Raw genomic sequence first — 17,506 nt, forward strand, 5'->3', positions numbered from 1 at the left:
ATGGAGTGTGTTTGTGGCAGGTAGCGTCTGTGTATGTGCGTGTGTGTGTGTGTGTGTGTGTGTGTATGTGTGTGGTGTGGTATGTGGTGTGTGCATGCACAAAGCCTGGGCCCCTGGGCCAGCTGCCTCTCCTCTCCCTGTTCTGGCCTCTGTTGGTGGCTGGGTCCCTGCTGTTCCAGAAGCCGATGGCCTTTCTAGGCATCAACGGTGTGACTCTCGTGCCCGGGTTCCTGACCTTTCTGTTCTATGGTATCTTTTCCCACCTACTTCTCCAGACTCCCAATTTCAGGTGGGCTGTTTAAGCTTGAGAGGGGCAAGTTGGTCATTTATATTTCTTTGAACAACTCTTTAAATTAGTGCCTGCCCAGCGTGGACAGACTCCTGTCAGGGTTGCTGTATGTCTCATCCGGTGGGGACAGAAGCTTTGGGTTCTGGCATTCATGGCGCTGGGACTGTAGGCCTGGCAGAGTTGCAGCCGCCTCCTGCTCATCTCCCGGGCAAATGCTCTGGCTCTCCTTGACCCTCACGTTTTCCAGCACTCATCAGAGCCAGCCTGACTTCCTTTTGGTCATTTTCGGGATTTCTAGTTGTTGTTGTAGAACTGTTTGTTCCTATTTGTCTTTCCTGTTTAGTTGCTCTCTGGCTTGTGTTGACATAAAATTTTTCTCTCCGATCCTTCACATTTTCTTCATTTTAGCGAGGAGACTAAGAAGAAGAATTCTTTTTTCCTTTCGATATACAGGCCTTTTAAGATTTTTCCCATACCAAGGTTATTGCAGCAACTTGGAAAGATTGTTCTGGAAGAATATGTTTTCATATTGAGCAATGCAAATTTGTGGGCACGGCAGAAACGTTTCTTATCTGGTTGCCCTTCCAAAACTGGCCGCCTTAGATAACGTAATGTAGGCAGTGATCCAAACGTAATTTTTTTGAAAGTAATACCAGACTTAACGGAGAATATTAACTTAAAAATATCATAGGTGACATTTTATTATCCATATATAGCATAATTTTAATCATCAGGTTTTCTTTTTAGCTTTTCAAATATATGAAAACATTTTTAATTTTGTTTATTTGCATAGGTGTACAAAAGATTGGTGTTCATAAAGAGCTAGTTTACCAACATAATACAGTGATAAGTTTCTTTTTAAAACCTTCAGCCAGTCCAAATGAAATATGTAGCTTTGAATAAAATGGAAAGATTCTCTGGGTGCCTGAGCCCTCAGGGTTAGTGTTTTGCAAATTATTTACATGTCATCCCAGCCTGTTTATTTTTTTAATCTCTTCATAACTCATTGGCTGAGCAAAATGCTGGCTGCTATTGGTTTTCATATTCTATAAATGCAGTCTCAAAGGCTAGTGGATATAAAGAAAAAATTAAAGAAATGACTGCTGAGAAGAGAGTTAACTTTTGTAACACAGTGTACTGCTTTTCATTAGGCTGTTGTATTTTCCAGTACTTGAAAATTCTCTTTATGAGCTATTCTGTGATATTTACCTGTCACATATATTTGATTCCCAGTCAAACACTATGACATTGCCAGGAGCAGGTGGTGTGTCAGGTATACCGTAGAAGGTGCTGCTCTGTTTTTTCAGTCTTTGTGTACCGTTTAGGGTCAGAAATTGCTTCAGACACACTTGAACTTGGATGTGGTAGCTGTCTCCTGTGCATCTGAAGCTGAAGGCTTCTCTAACGTGGTGTGGTGTGTTCTTTTTGATAGAGCTGATGTCATGTGAGGAGCTACATTCGATATTGCACTTGGTGCTCCAGGCTGGGAATATCATGAATGCAGTAAGTAAAATTCAAAACAATTGAAATGTATTTTCAACTTTGTCCTTCTAAAGGTGTGTATATATATATATATATATATTTTTTCTTGATTTGTCTTCTTTAGGGAGGGTATGCTGGCAATGCAGTAGGATTTAAACTGTCTTCTTTGCTCAAATTGGCAGACACAAAAGCAAATAAACCTGGAATGAATCTTCTGCACTTTGTTGCACAGGTATGTGGAAATGATTAATACAGGGAAAGAATGTGTATGAATCCCCCTGGGAGACGGTGAAGTTTTTCCCAGGCATGAGGTGGTGTCAAACAGAGTTAGGAAAGGGTATGGGGAGTTCCGAGAAGGTTCTGTTTGCAGAAGCACTATTTGTAGATTCCCGAGGTGAATGGCACCTAGGGTTATAGGGCTGCAGGGAAGTGGGGGGAGTGAGGCAGAGAGGCTGATGAAGCCAGTTATGAAGGATTCAAATGTCAAAGGTGAGGAATTTGGATTTCACGCTTTAGCAGTGGGGGGCCAACAGAAGCTTGTGCACAGCATAACAGCATGACCAGTTTTCTGTTTTTGCTTTTGGGAAAATAAGGCACCATGGAGGCTGGGCCGGAGTGGAGAGAGAACTAGAAATAGGGACGTGTCTTGGTGAGAGTTTGCTGCAATTATTTGGTGCGAGTTGAGGAGGGTAGTGGCCATAGGGACGGAGAATAGAGGGCTGGGTAGTGAATCATTTTCCACGTGGAATTGACTAGCTTTTGACCAGATATGTGTAGAAAGATCACTTCCTTTCTTTCCTTTTTTCTCTGTGAGCCATGCGTCACAGCACAGGGCTGCCAGCACAGGCTTGGGGTCTGACCCTGTCCATTGGTTCTTGTCTTGACTGGGTCTTTGTAACGCCAAAATAGCAAGGTACACAGTGAAAGATCAGCCAAGGACAGTGATCTCTTTGCTGTTGAATGATCTCAGCTAATTGTACTGATTTGCTTTTTCTCCATTGAATCACCGTGTTGTTTTGACATCAGTGATATACATGTAGCTTTAACCTGGGAGGAAGCCATGTTGCATGTTTGTTTTGCATGCGGGCTTCAGAACAGGGCAGGACTGGAGACTTTGGCTGTCCTTCGCTAGCTGTACTTCCTCAGACACGTTACTTAAGCCTTAAGACCCTCAATTTCTTCATCTAATGATGGGAGTGGTGATAACTTACCTCAAAACCAGGTAATTGAGAGGGCTTAGCTCAATGTTTGCATGTAGTATGCTCTCCACAAATAATGCACACTGTTATTACTATATTCTTCAGAAGACAGAGGGTCATGTTTAATTTGGTACTTGATTGGAAAGTTAATTTTCAGAGCATTAAAAGAAGGAAATGTGTTCCTTACCCAGCATGGATCGCAGGTAGCATTCTGGCAGAGTTCTCCCAGATCCATGTGTCCAGGTGCTCTGTGTAACTTGGTCCCGGCCCATGTGGGGAAGTTTCCTGAGTCAGTAATTGCTCCCTTCCCACCTGCCTTCCTCTCACCCTCTGAACAGGTGAAGGAAGAATCCAAACACCTCCATAGCTTGTGTTCCTTCTGATTAAACTCAGTTTGCAAACTGGTTTAACAGCTGAAGGTAGCTCAATCATTTAAAGGCATACTCATAGGTATGGGTGGTATTTAAGCAGGATATATTGGATTCTCCTAGAAACAATGGGCCCTAGTAAGCTGCCACCTCCTTCTATTGAGTTTTAGTGCACATGAATTGTATTTCACGTCAAGATTAATTGCTCTGGGAAGTTAAATGTATCTTGAGAGTAGAGGAGTTCTGGTAAATCTTACTAAGAATATCAGAGTTCATGTCTCAATGAATTGCTTTGAATGTGTCAAGTTTAAAAACAGGAGCAGTGATTTTAAGTTTCCTTTAAGCCCTAAGAAAATTATTGCCTTCCAGTTTTATCCATATAGTGAGAGAAAATTCTGTCTTTGTTCCAGGAAGCCCAAAAGAAAGATGCCATTCTTCTGAACTTTTCAGAGAAACTACATCATGTTCAGGAGGCTGCTAGGTAAGCAAGGTAGACTGGCAGTGAATTGTGAGAATTCAAGTTTGTTTTAAATTACCTTCTTATGAAAACTGATGAATAGTTACAACTTTTAGATTTCAGTTTAAACTTGAAAAGGTTTCCTCTAGTTGAACTTTCAACTTTCTTTTACATTTGCTTAAGATATGTGTATGAGCACCTTTGGAATTTGGGGTTTTTAAACTAAAGTAAAAAACTATTTTGGTCTCTTCTAATGAATATCATCGGTGTAAAAAAATATGGATTAAGAACTTCAAATCCCTCCACACCCAAAAGGTAGAGTTTAAGCAACACAGCCTATTACCTTGGGAGTTAATATATATCAATCAAACTTTCAGGGACATACATTACTGTTTGTTTCCTTGTAGAATTTGACATGGTACATTTATTTTCTATTGCATTAGAAGTGGTTGGAACCATACCAAGAGCTATGAAAGGATTTTATTTTAAATTAGTCACTCGACTTTATAGAGAAATTATCTACCAAACGTAAAGATCTGTTTACATCACTCTAATTTGCTTCTGATCCTAATGTAGATGTGTATTTTAACGTCGCTATAATCAGTGTGTATGTGCTGTTTTGAGTTCTGTGTTTTTAAATTTACAATACATATCCATGCATCCTGTAGTAAATGATCACTAATCAGCTCTTTGAGAAAAAAGTCCTGATTTGTAGCATTTGCTGATTTCCATGCCCTGAATACTGCTGCCAGGGCTGATTGCAAGCTACCAACACAGTGTTACCGAATGCAGAGTTGGGAAGAGATACCCACAGTTGGCTCTGATGAGCAGGCTCAGCACACCACTTCATGTATGAACCCAGTTCATATCATATATTTATTCGTTCCGTGGCTATATCCAGCTGTGAACCATATGCATATGAACAAACGAACCAGAGCTCATAGCCCTGTCATTGACTGGGAGCTCAATGTTACTGACTCTGTGAACATCTAACCAGAGATCATATGTCTTTTCCAAAATAGGATTATCAGTTCAAAGGTGTAAACAGTTCATAATTCATGTTTACAGATCTCTGGAATGGGCATCTCATAAGATATGAACTGCTTTGTTTTTGAATTACTAAAGGAAATTTGTGTGGGAATACCTTTACTCTGACTAGCATAGAAATGATACTAAGAGATATATATAGAGAAATTACCATTACATTTTTGAATTGGCATTTCTGGTCAGAGTTGGATTGGAAGTTTAGCTTAGAAAAACCCTATTCAGTAAGGTAGGTTGGTTGGTTGGTTTGAAATAGAAGGCGAAATACACTTGTGAAGTACAAACACATCTCAGATGGGCACCAATGACCAATGAAGTTGGAAAACTTTATTGCATAAAGAAAAATTAGAATCAATAATGGAAACGTGAATGCAACCTAATTTATGAATTTCACCTGGATTTTAGGTTTCACCTGCTCACTTTACCAGGTGACAAAACCATCATTCATGTTCTGCTCATCTCAATTCGATGTATATAACAAAAGCATTGCAATGGACTGAATCATTAAGTTGCAGAACTGTTAGCTGTGTTTTAGTTCTCTGTAAAATACAGAGAGCTTGCTCTGGGTATCTGTGGCGAACACCGTGAAGTCAGCTTACCATCTCCATAGTACCCTTAGAATCAGGATTATCAACATATATTGCCTTGCTCCTCATGAGAGCTTAATGTGTTTAGTGGCTGGAGGAAAGCATGTATCTCCCAGAGTCCTGATGGCTTTTAATTTTTAACACTTATTATGTAAAGCTCTTCAGACCTATTTTATGAGAAACTCTGTAAGTCCCATAGTTTGAGTCATCTCACCTGCGAGAGCAAAGTTACAGCCTGCTCTCTTTGAACCAGTGTATGTCTTTAGGAAGGAATCACCGCTTAAAAAAACAGGAGGAAACACACAAGATCTAAATACAGGGGTAGGTGAATGTAATTGCAGTAGCTCCCCTTTCTGTTTCCAAGGTTGACCAATAGTTGGTCTTGTTTGATGTACCCACACGACACAGGCTTCCTTGTGCCAACTGCCCACTCTCCCCTTTCTTCTTTCAGATTATCTCTGGATAACACGGAGGCAGAGCTGCACTCGCTGTTTGCCAGGACGAGATCGCTGAAGGAAAACATCCAGCGGGATGGTGAACTTTGTCAGCAGATGGAAGATTTCATTCAGGTTCGTAGGGGATTCACGCCAGCCCCTCTAATCACGTCTTGCAGCAGCACCACTGAGGCCTGTTAAATTTGCATGGGAGTATTTGTGGAAGCATCAGGTTCCCATTCATATTTTTTCCCCCAAGTTAGTAAAAGGAACTTTGTATTTCAGTGCCCATTCTTTGCAGAGGAATTGAGTATGACAGAAATGTCAGGTATTTGTTTAGGGACTGGGCTTCTGTTTATCGTAGCTCAATTTGCATTATTGTACTTTACTGTAGTGAAATGGTATCAACTTATGGCGCTTACATTTGGACTATGCAGTCAGATTTTGGGTAGCAGAATGAAGTTCCACAGGAGTCATCAAGACACCTTAGAACTTGGGCTGTCATTGCTTCACTTGTTCATATTGAAGAAACAAGCTGCGTTTTGGCATGTTTTATAATGGGAACGGAACACACGATAGCTGTGCCTATCAACACCCGGAATACATCAGGTCCACAGGGTGTGTCAGGAGCTATGCCGAATAACATCAACAAAAAACAGCAGAGTGGACATGTTTGTGACAGCTCACTGTGACTCACTAATCACATAGTCTGACATACTTCTTTTATCTTCCTTATTTTAAAAAAAAGTGGCCCTGTCTCCTGCTCTTAGTCTTCGGTGAAATGGTGTGCTACCTGAAGTGCTGCTAGTGCTCTGAGACCCGCGGGGCGGACTCTGTGCGGCAGGGCTGCCCTTGGCACTGGGGAGGAACAGCGTGCTCCCAGGATCGTGCCAGCTGAAGTCTTCACTCATTAATTCAGCTGCTTCGAAATATTATAAGCTTTAGCTCATGTCGGCAGACGTTTGATTTTGTTTGGCTGGGCTGTGAGTTTATTTTTATTATTAATCACGTGCTCTGTATTTTCTTTTAAGTATAACCAAACTCTAATTTTCCTGTTAAAGTACACACATTTTTTCTCAAAGTACAAAAACAAAGCAAACACTACCACCACCACTACCACAAAAATACTAAAGACTAAGCACAGTCAGATGCATAAATCACATTCAGAAATTCAAGAATAAGGACCCTCACACATCTAGATTAAAATTCTGGACGTTTCATTCCCCCAAGTTCTTATATTAAATATTAGTATCTAATACTAAATATTAATATGAAAGGATCATCCTCACCTCTAGACTAGTCTTCAAAGGCAAGCGAGCTTGTTTTAACTCTTTAAACTCTTCTGTTAGTCATTTTAGTCATTTTTCTCTCTGTAAATAAAATATTCTACATAGCTATGTACTTTTGTTTCTTAAATTCAACTTCTTTTTGAATAGGTGAGATAACGTTTTTCAAGGTAGGTTAGGGCAGGCCAGGCAGGTCTCTGAACACCACTCTAAACACTGGACTTTCTACCACAAGCAGTGGGGCATCATTCAAGGTTTTTGAGCACAAAGAAAACAGGAACAGTTTTGCAGATTTATTTCAGTATTTTGACCTGTGGGCAAGAAATACTGAGTGAATTGGTTTGGAACTTTGGTTTGTAGCAGGCAAGTTAGAGATGTCAAGTTGAATTTGATATCACAACTGCAAGCCTGTTGCCATTCTTGCTTTGCCAGTGTAGCCTTGGACTTTTTTATTTGTGGCCCTAATCATGTAGAACTCATGGCAAACAATTCGGAGCATGGTTACTTTTCAGATCCATAGTCTGAATGTTTCACTGTCCGAAGGGTGACTTCAGCAGTTTAATTTTTCCTTCCTGGTGTTCTGTCAGTCCCCACAGGATCTAGAGAGGGGACATACGAGGTGGAGCTAAGCTCCCGTGTAGATTCTTTCAAGAGGCCTGTTTTTCTGCAGTCGAGCTGTTCTTGGCTGGGCTCCATCTTCCCCCTGTGAAAGAATGACAGGCAAAGATTTATCCTTTCATTAATACCATTCTCTCCGTAAAGAAAAATACATCATGAATGCACATGCTGCCTTGGGCTACTGACTCAGATGGTTACTTTCCCTGGTATTTGGTTTCTTAAATAGTTTTGGTTTCCTACTACCTCTTGAATGTGTTTGGTTTAAGAAAAGGGCTTTTAAGGGGTACCGTGGGTTGGAGTGGGTAGGAGGTGGTGTCTTAAGAGAATTCTCTGTAGGTTCTGTAGCTCTCCAAGCATGTCCAAACAGCAGTCCCACTCCTTGAAGGTGGGCAACTTATGGCTTTACCATTTTCTAAGCTCATCCCCACTTCACAAAAAAAGTTTTTTCAAATATAAGCCTTTTTTAAAAACACGATACACATAATTTCATCAAGTAACATATTTCTACATTCCTTCTTCATATCAGCATTATTCTCCAGTAAACAAGAAAGCAGCATAAAGTTTCGGTGTGAGTCCAGGTATTCGGTCTCCCCTGGAGAGTCTAGCTGAGGTCCTTCCTCTCCCTCTCCAGGCTGCTTCCTCTTTACCGTCAACACAGTCAACACACTGTCACTGAACTGCCGGCAGGGAAGTGGGCTTGTGACCCTTGGATGTGGCAGATCCCATCCTAAAAGCTTTGGGGACTCGCTGGAGGAAAGCAAGCTTCTTTCATTGCCACCACTTTGTTGAGGCAGTACCAGGGTTTCTAGGGGCCTCAGAGACTTATTTGTCCTAGAAGAGTTAGGAGAAAATAAAGAAGTAAAGACAGTGGATATGTAGAAGACTAATTCCTAACCAAAAGAACCCATCAGAATCTCCTGGGCAGTTTTAGTAGAATATTAGTGCTGAATCCACCCTAAACCTACTGAATTGCATGAGTGGGGTACCAGCGTGGACTGTTAAAGCTCCCAGCTGACGTGGATAGACACCCCTGGTTTAGGCACAAGGGCTTCAGTCCTTGAGTGCAGGTAACACGGATCCTGATAGAGCTCATTTGGGATTAAATTTAAACTGCCTCTCCCCAGGGCAAAACTGACAACTTTTCAATACAAGTAACTTCAGGGACCCTAAAGTCGACTCTCGGCCAGATTAAGACTCAGTTTTAAGAGAAGGAAAAACAGATGCAAAATGGATCTTTCTTGATAAAAACCCACTCCATACCTATGTCATTTTTTCCAGCAAACATTAAAGGTGAAAGTTTTGTTAGTGGCATTCTACAGGTTAAAGCTTTTAAATCTGTCTTGGTGCTTCTAGGTCTTACACAGGAGTTCACTTTGCTTTCCCCAAGGTTTTGCTTGGGTTGAATTATTTTCCTTTTGGCTCTGAGTACACTGGCCTTGCCATAAGCCTTGCCTTTCCCGAGACCTGAAATTGAACCCCAGGAGCACATCTTCCCTGGGCACCCGACGCAGTGCTGAGTGCCTCACCAGCTGACTGTGTTTTTACTTCAGTGTGTGCTCATTTGTTTTTCCGCAGTTTGCCATAGAAAAGCTGACAGAACTGGAATGCTGGAAACGAGAGCTCCAGGATGAGGCCCACACCCTTATAGATTTTTTCTGTGAAGACAAAGAAACCATGAAACTGGACGAATGCTTTCAGATATTTAGAGACTTCTGTACCAAATTCAACAAAGCAGTTAAGGTATGGCTGGTAGCATGTCTGGGTTTTCAGAGTTGTTGGGATTTTAATTTTTCTTCTTGACGCAGTCCTCTGCTATGGCAGAAAGATAGTTCGGTGTCTCTCTGGTTTCAGGGACGTCAGGCCCAGGTGTATTGCCAGCCTCTCGGCTGGGATTGCAGGGAAGTAGCTCTGCCGTCCCAGCCCTGAGGCTCCCGTATCATCAGGAGCCTGGCATTTGGCCGCCTCTGCGGCTTTGCTGCTCATACCAACACACTCATCAATGCCCTAAAAGCATTTTGTTAGGAAGCTTGCTCTATGGTGGCAGTCATATTTAAAAGTCTCCCGAAGATCCTGAATGTCTTTCTCACCCCTTCCCCAGCAGAGAATGTCCTCTTTCAGGGGGACTTCTGTTGCTGACGGGAGGGCCTTCCCTTCCACCTGTGGGGTTGGCACCACGGGAATTGTGTTGTCCTTGGCCAGAGCAGCCTTCGAAATTCTCAAATATTTTCAAAGCCTGCTGCTATATTGAGCACAACAGCTACATGTCTTGCCCTTCCACCACCAATTCGAATAATCTCTGGGTTTAATTTAGAAGCCAGAAAACTCTCTGGGTTTGTTTGGCTTTGCAAATAAAACTTTAATCTGCCAATTAAAAACAAAACAACAACTTGAATCCCTTCATTTCAGGTGGTGATGAGGAACCCAATACTTGTGAGTCATCTCTTCCCCTGCAGATTTGTCTGTGGCTGAAATTCCTTGAGGGACTTTCTCTCAGGCTCAGAATTGCTTTGCATTCTCAACCCCTCCTTTCTCTGTCCAGCTGAGAGAAGGAGGCTCAGCCTGTGGCCACGTTTTCGCTCCTCTGGCCAAGCAGTGAGCTCAGCTGTGGGAGGCAGTGGTGGGTGTAGAGGCCAAGTTGGCTCCTTCGGAGGCCCTCACTCCCACTTGGAATTCTGCAGGCCCGTGAGGCCACCTGTGTGATGCTCTCAGCCCCGCTGTCCTTAGCGCCAGGAACCGGCCCCACCCCCCACAGGCAGCCTTGAAAGGAGAAAGCCTGAGAGACGTGGGGACGTGGGGACGATGGGAGAGGCTGAGGCCAGAGCTGCAGGAGGAGCCAAGAGTCCCCAGCCAGAGCCTCACAGAAACTTGGAAGGGAAAGGCCACCATTGGAGGAAACTGATTGTCAAGTAAAAACTGCTAACAATAACAGATTTGGGTTGTGAGATCCACATATTTACATGACACTATATTTAAAGCACACAGCCGGGCAGTAAAGTGTGATTTGGTTTGTGCATTTGTTCTGGTGCAGTTTTGTTGGGAAGGGCTGGGTGCTTTGGAGAACAGTGAAGTATTGAAGGATTAATAAAACATACCTGCTCCTCTTCTCTGATTGTGGGAACAGGTTGGGGGCATAAGGGGCAGAGCCATCATGGTATTTGTGGTGGGTGTTTTGTTTTGTTTTTGGTAACCAAGGAGCAGTTGGAGAACAGAGTTAAAAGGCATCTCTTAATATCTTGAGTACATGTTATGCATCTAAATCATTAGGTAGAATGTGCTGCACTTGAGTGTGTGTGTGCACATGTGCAGATAGATCCGTGCAACATAGAAGTACAATTTGAGGCTCACTCTTCAAACACTCATAGTATTTTTCTCTCTGCAATTGCCTATAATAGCACTTTGCTAGAAATCCGTCTTGGACTGCTTAGAAACCAAGTGACTTTCCTTGGAGTTGAGGTCGCATGCATATGTGGAATCACAGCCCACACTGAGGGGACCATGCCTGGCTGGGAAGCTGGTAGCTGGGCCCAAGGATCAGGTGTGAACCGTAGACAGATTGTTGGGGCCAGGCCTAGTGTGCCCCTCTGGTCAGATCCCCTCTAGCTTTAGAGAGCCTCCCCCTCCCTCCACACACACAGAATCTCTTTCTCAGTGTGGGGCACGACCCAGAGCTCCCCTCTGTACATGGCTCTCTCATTGGGTCTTAGGGTAGGTGGCTCAGGACTCGCAGGTGTGTCCCACGTGTCTCATGCATCTTCCGGCCTCTCTCCACCTCTGGTTCAGGACAACCACGACCGTGAGGTACAGGAGCTGAGGCAGCTGCAGCGGATGAAGGAGCTGGAGCAGAAGCGGCGCTCCTGGGCGGCCGGGGAGCTTGGGGGCTTTGGCCGGAGCAGCAGTGAGAACGATGTGTTGCTGCTGACCAAGAAGGGTGCAGAAGACCTGCCCGCTTTCCTGCACCCCAGGCCCATCAGCCCCTCCTACCGGCCCCCCAACACCCGCCGCTCCCGCCTCTCCCTGGGCGTCTCTGCCGACCGGGAACTGCTGACCTTCTTGGAGAGCTCCACCGGCAGCCCCGAGGAGCTCAACAAGTTCAACAGCCTGCCCCGGAGCAGCTCCCGGCAGCCCCGGCCCACGGTGGCCTGGATGGAGTCTGCAGAGCCAAGGGACCAGAATTCCGACTGTGCTCACAAACCGCAGGCCTCGGAGAGCCAGGAGAAAGCCCCTGAGCCTCCCTCTGCTTGGCGGAACCCGCCTGCGGCCGCCGGGGGTGAAGAGGTTGCCGCGGCCTTCCCCCGGGCCCGGCGCGGGGGGAGCAGCGTCCTGCGAAAGAGGAACAGCGAGCCTGTGGGCTTGGGTCCGGCCCGGTCCCCTCCGCTCTCGCCACTGGCTCTGGGGATTAAGGAGCATGAGCTGGTGACAGGCCTGGCCCAGTTCAATCTCCAGAGTCCCAAGATCGTGGAGGAGACATCCCGGCCGACCCTGAATGACTCGAGCCCAGCGGAGCCGGTGTCTCCAGGGGATGGGTGCCCGCAGTCACTCAGTGCCAGCAGCAGCAGCCTGGCACCAGGGGACAGAGATGCCCAGGGGGCTCTCAGCCTAGCCCTGGGGGATGACCGGGCTGCCCCTGCCCAGCCCAGCGACACGGCCTTGGTGTCTGCAGGTAGCAGCGACCCTGAGAACAAAGATCCTGGGCCTCTCTTGTACATCTCCGACGCCACCGACTGCTCGCTCACCCTGGACTGCTCGGAGGGAACCGACTCCAGACCTGGAGCAGGAGAGCCGGAGGAAGGGGGCCAAGGGGATGGCTCCGTGTCTTCTGGGGTTGGGGACACAACGAAGGGCAGCCAGGTCTCCTCTGACCTTGCATCCAGCCCTCCTGCGGAGGCTGCTGCCCCGGCCTCGGTGAAGAGTGAGCCCAGCTGCAAGGGTGGCCTTCCCAGGGACAGACTCGCCAAAGGCAAGGATGTTACAGCACCAAAGAGAAACTTCCTCAAAGAGGCGCCTCCGGGGGCCCCCAAGCCGGGCGTGCGGCGGGGCCCGGGCCCGGCGCCGCGGCCGGTGCGCACGCTGACGGCGTCGGAGAGCGAGACCATGCGCAAGGTCGTGCCCATCTCCCGGGCCAGCCGCGGCGCGGGCGGCTGCAAGCGGCCGGACCCGCCGTCCCGGGCGCCCCCCCGGGACTCCCCCAGCAGCGCAGACACGCCGTGGTCGCGCCGGAGCTCCGTGAGGGGGACCGCGGACACGTCGCCCAGGAGGCCCGTGGGGGCTGGGGCGGCGGCCGAGGAGCAGAGGCCGTCGCGGGTGCCTGGCACCAGCAGTGCCCGGCAGGGGAAGGAGACCCCGCTGCAGCGCAGGGGCTCTCTCAAGAAGCCCAGCGCCAAGCCCCTTAGGAACGTCCCCAGACAGAAGCCCGAGGAAAATAAGATCTGCCGCTCCAGCTCCCAGGGCCCAGAGAGTCCCGAAGAAGAGCCCAAGACCCCGCCGAACCCCAGCGTCCCCCGGGTCCCACCCCCGGTCCCGAGCTTCGCCCGAAACACGGTGGCCTCGTCATCCCGGTGCATGAGAACGGATGCCCCTCCTGCGGCCAGAGCCCCTGGCATCACGCGGACAGTGTCGCAGCGGCAGCTGAGGGTGAAGGGTGGCCCTGAGGATGCTGCCCTCAAGGACAGCGGTACCCTGAAGCGGGCCAGCAGCGCCCGGGCCCCCAGGAAGTGCCCAGAGCCTGCTGCGGGCCCCAGGGCCCACACGGAGGTCCCTCTGAAGGGCAGAGGGGCTGGGGAGAGGGCCTCGCTCAGACTGAAGGACTCCAATCGGACCGCACTGGGGAAAATCCTCAGTCCCTTACGGAAGTGATGAGTACCTGTCCTCCTCTCTCGTCTGCTGGCATTCAGATGGGAAGGACGGACTTCTGGGTTGAGGACCCGGGAAGAGGCATCCCTGAATGTCTTTGCTATGCATAAAGCAACCTATGGTGCCATCTGCTAACGATCAGGTCACCGAAGGTACAGTCTGGGAGGCCTGGGGACTGCAGCCTGCTGTGCCGACTCCTGCTGTAAATCCAGGCCTGGGTGGGCGGGGCCAGCGCCCCTCTCACACCCTGGCACTGACCCTAACTCCCGCCCCCCAAACAAACACTCTCACGTGCAAGGTGACATTCTTATGTAACAAGTATAAGAATTTTTTTTCTGGCCAGTTTTTATATATTAAAGACTTATTTTTTAATACTATAAAAATTAAATGTTGTTTTAGTTGGTTCCTTTTGCAGAGTGAAAGAAATGCCTCCGGGGGGGGGGGGGGAATATATATATATATATATATATCTCCTTAATATGAAGATATTTTTATCATCCTGTGTTCCCTGGCCTCGGGGTTCCACCTGCCCACACCTGGTCCATTGCTGGCGACTGGACTTCTCCGAAAGCCCTTAGATATCCTGTGATTGGCTCCATCTCCTTGAAGACTTTCTGGCCTGCCCATTTCTCCTTGCGTGACTCTGGGTGAGACGTTTGAGCATGAATAGGAGGGAAAGTTGGGCTCCGCTGGACAGAAAGCAGGTGCCCCTGTGTATTCAGGGTGGGTGTCATGGGCAGTGAGCCTCTCGGGCCGCGTGGCTGCAGGGCAGGCCTCCCCTGCAGGCGGGCGGCAGCCTCTGGGAGAAGGCTGGATTCTCTGCAATGTAAAAGTGCCATATTTTAATGGAAAGGCATCAGGGCTGTTTGGCTGAGCACATCTTTCCTTTTCTGTGTTTCTCCATTTGTGTGTCTGTTATAAAACTGAATGAAGGCTGCTATGACCTGTGTTCACTCTGGTTACAGGGAAGAATAACCCTTTTGTCTCGCGGTCTGTCTGCTCCCTTTCTTCTCTCTCTGCCAGCTCCCGGCCTTCCTTGTTTTTCTAATGTGGCCTGGAGAGAGTCCTCCCACCCCCCTCATCTTTTTATTGATGACATCTCTTATCACAGAGGTTTTTAAATCCTGATAAAAACCAAATCGAGTTTTTTTAAAACAGACCTCAAAAAATTGCTTTCAGAAGAATGTGTATCATCAGGAAAAATTGGGGGGAAAAATCGGCTTTATTCAAAAGAAAGGGTTGAAAACATGTACTTTTTCTACCCAATGCCCATTTCACTACTTCTCTCTGAAGTTAATTGGGAAATGGGGGAGTTCTTGAAAGTATTTTGTTTTTTAAAACTTGCCCCCCCTCCCTGCTTTTCTCCACTTTGGGCCACTTACTAGTGAAACCTCATTTTAAATCCAACATTGGTAGGTGGAGGAATTTAGGCAAACACGATGCATTTGTGGTGAGTCCAATGTTACAGCCTCCGTCCTGTAGAATGTTGCCTTTTATCCAAATTAATTGGAAACTCTGAGCTTCCGCAAGTCAGCCAGGCTTTAAAGATAAACGTTATGATTGAAGAAGTGAGGCTCCTGACCACAAAACCTCTTGTAAAACCAGCCCTGAAATAGGAATTCCAGGGCTCCACTAAGATGCCTGTGGGAATCCTGAGCTGCTTTTCACCATCTCAAGACATCATCTACTTAGCCAGGTAGACAAGTTGAAAATATGGGTGGGTGGGAAACAGATGAAAGAGGTCATGCATTTGTGGACTGTGGATACTGAAGGGGTCGGGACCCCTTGGAGGGACCTTGGGTACTGGGTTCCAGTCCCTGCCCTATCACTGATGCTGTGTGACTTTGGCAAGTCACTTCTTCTCCCTGAACCTCTGTTTCCCGGTCCACATACATGGGGCACAATGGTCTCCAAGGGTCCTTCCAGCTCTGAGAGTCCAAGGCATGTAAACAACCCAGAACTCGTCTCTATCCTGCATCAGTTTCTCAGAACCAAACTTGGGCATCTCTAAAGCAAAGGCCTCACTTCAAGGACAGTTCAGAAGAAAGCACCTTCAGAATGAGTCATTGCTGTAAAAGTGAATAAGCTGAGTTTCCTGGGAAGCGGTGCTTTATTTAGCCCTGTGGACAATTTCTGTATGCATCTGTGTGAGCAGGTGATCATTCTATTACCTTTTATTGGTAGTAAGCTTGGAAAAATAATTTAAGTATACAATGGAGAACTGTAAATAAGTTTCTATGTAAATTTGTCTAAGATGAAATGAATGTATTTAAAGGCCCATTTATATGTTCTTTTATGTAACATGTAGTTTAATAAAGTTCCTGTTTAAGGGAGTTGTATTTTACATCGGCTTCTTCTATGCATGCGTCTGTGTGGTCCTACTGGGACAGTACTTAATTTCCTGTCCAGAGAGAAGCTGGGATACAGGAAGCGAAGGAGTGTTGGGACACAGCAGTCTTGTCCTTGAGAGTCAAAATGAGGCTGCTGGCTGTGTGTCGTCTTGGTAGCACGGAACCTGCGCATAATTGAGGGCTTAGGGGTGGCCTTGCCCCAGACCCGTCGGGATGCAAGCACGCGTCTGACACGCAGGCCGTTGATGGAGTGTTCACCTTGCAGTATTCCATGTGGGGCCAGGCTTTGTGTACTCTCCGTGGGCCCTGCAAGTCTGGATCTGCTCCTGTGTGTCCTGTGTGTTGGCTCACAGCACCATTAGGAAATCGCGGCTCACTTCTGTGACTGGCTCAGGAACAAGCAGAGAGGGAGGGAGGTGTCGCTTTATTTGAAATGCAGTGTTGATGCATATTGGAAAAGAAAGGCGGATTGAGCGTCAGATGCACCTTATGCCTAGGGTTTATATAACGTTTTGGTCCTAGCTGCTCTCCTATTTTATGTAGTGGGTTAGAGGGATATCCCTGGGCCAGACATCAACACGAGAGTCACTGATGTTCTGGTTGTGAGCTGCTGCTTATACCCTGGACATTTAAAACCTGGTTTTGCCTGTGTGCCTGTGTTATAAATAATTCGGGACACCGGAAAAGGGATTATTAACATAATCCCTCCTCAAATGCTTTCATTTTCCTAGTGGGTCTCAAGTAATTTTCTTTTCACCTTTTTATTTTATGGCTTTCACAAGGAACCTGTGTTCCAGTCCTCCTCCCAAAGATGCTCATTGAATCAAAGGGGCCACCATTTCTTAATTGTTCATTCAAGATTCTACATAGTTAGGTGGTGTGGTGAGAGGCCCCAGCATACTCTGGTAGATCTATTAATTCATCAGGTGTACAAATTCATGAACTTCTGCCTCTTAGGGTGCAGTATCCTTCTCCTACCTCCTCCCATCTGGCAGTGATGATATTTTGCAATTTCACAGAATTTTCCATTGAAACTTAAACTTTGTTTTTAGTTCTTCATTATACTTTTGCTTTATGCTCTAGCCCTGCCAAAAAATTAGAAGAGGTTTCTTTTTTTGTGTGTATGTGTCCCCAAACACATATTAGCACCAAATATATAAACCAAATTTCAATAAGGAAAATTGCATCTGGGTACTCAGTAAATACTTCTTAAAATTATTTGGGTGATGAGCACAAACCAAACAAAATGGGGTGCAGTGGGTCTGCAGAATCACCCTATTCCACACCTCTGTATGGGACAGCAAAGCGCAGCTCAGTCTGAGTCTGTAGCAGGGCTGAAAACGTAGCCTAGAGCAACCTCTCCCTGGGGGCTTTTTCATCCTCTAATATTGCCAGTTAAAATGTCCTATGGCACTGGGTCACCTAAGTGAAGATAAAGGTAACATTCTTGTAGTTGAAAAAAATGCTTTTTCTGGCTTCCGGGCCACAGCTCTGCCCAGAAGGGGCCCTGATGGGGCTTTTGGCTTCCTGGTTGGTCAGTG

The 17,506-nt window shown here is 46.5% G+C and overlaps 1 protein-coding gene across 1 annotated transcript in view; it reads left to right on the plus strand.

Annotated features, from left to right (window-relative positions):
* The window catches only part of FHDC1 (FH2 domain containing 1), a 29,192-nt gene extending 15,575 nt beyond the window's left edge, over positions 1 to 13,617 (plus strand). Inside the window, exons 6-11 of the mRNA XM_069493473.1 lie at positions 1,722 to 1,792; positions 1,896 to 2,003; positions 3,749 to 3,819; positions 5,878 to 5,995; positions 9,340 to 9,504; positions 11,545 to 13,617. Of these exons, the coding sequence (XP_069349574.1) occupies positions 1,722 to 1,792; positions 1,896 to 2,003; positions 3,749 to 3,819; positions 5,878 to 5,995; positions 9,340 to 9,504; positions 11,545 to 13,617 (2,606 nt within the window). The remainder of the gene's footprint in view (positions 1 to 1,721; positions 1,793 to 1,895; positions 2,004 to 3,748; positions 3,820 to 5,877; positions 5,996 to 9,339; positions 9,505 to 11,544) is intronic.
* Positions 13,618 to 17,506: the final 3,889 nt, after the last annotated feature.

Source organism: Eulemur rufifrons, chromosome 18, assembly GCF_041146395.1.
Source record: "Eulemur rufifrons isolate Redbay chromosome 18, OSU_ERuf_1, whole genome shotgun sequence".
In the NCBI taxonomy this organism is placed as follows: Eukaryota; Metazoa; Chordata; class Mammalia; order Primates; family Lemuridae; genus Eulemur; species Eulemur rufifrons.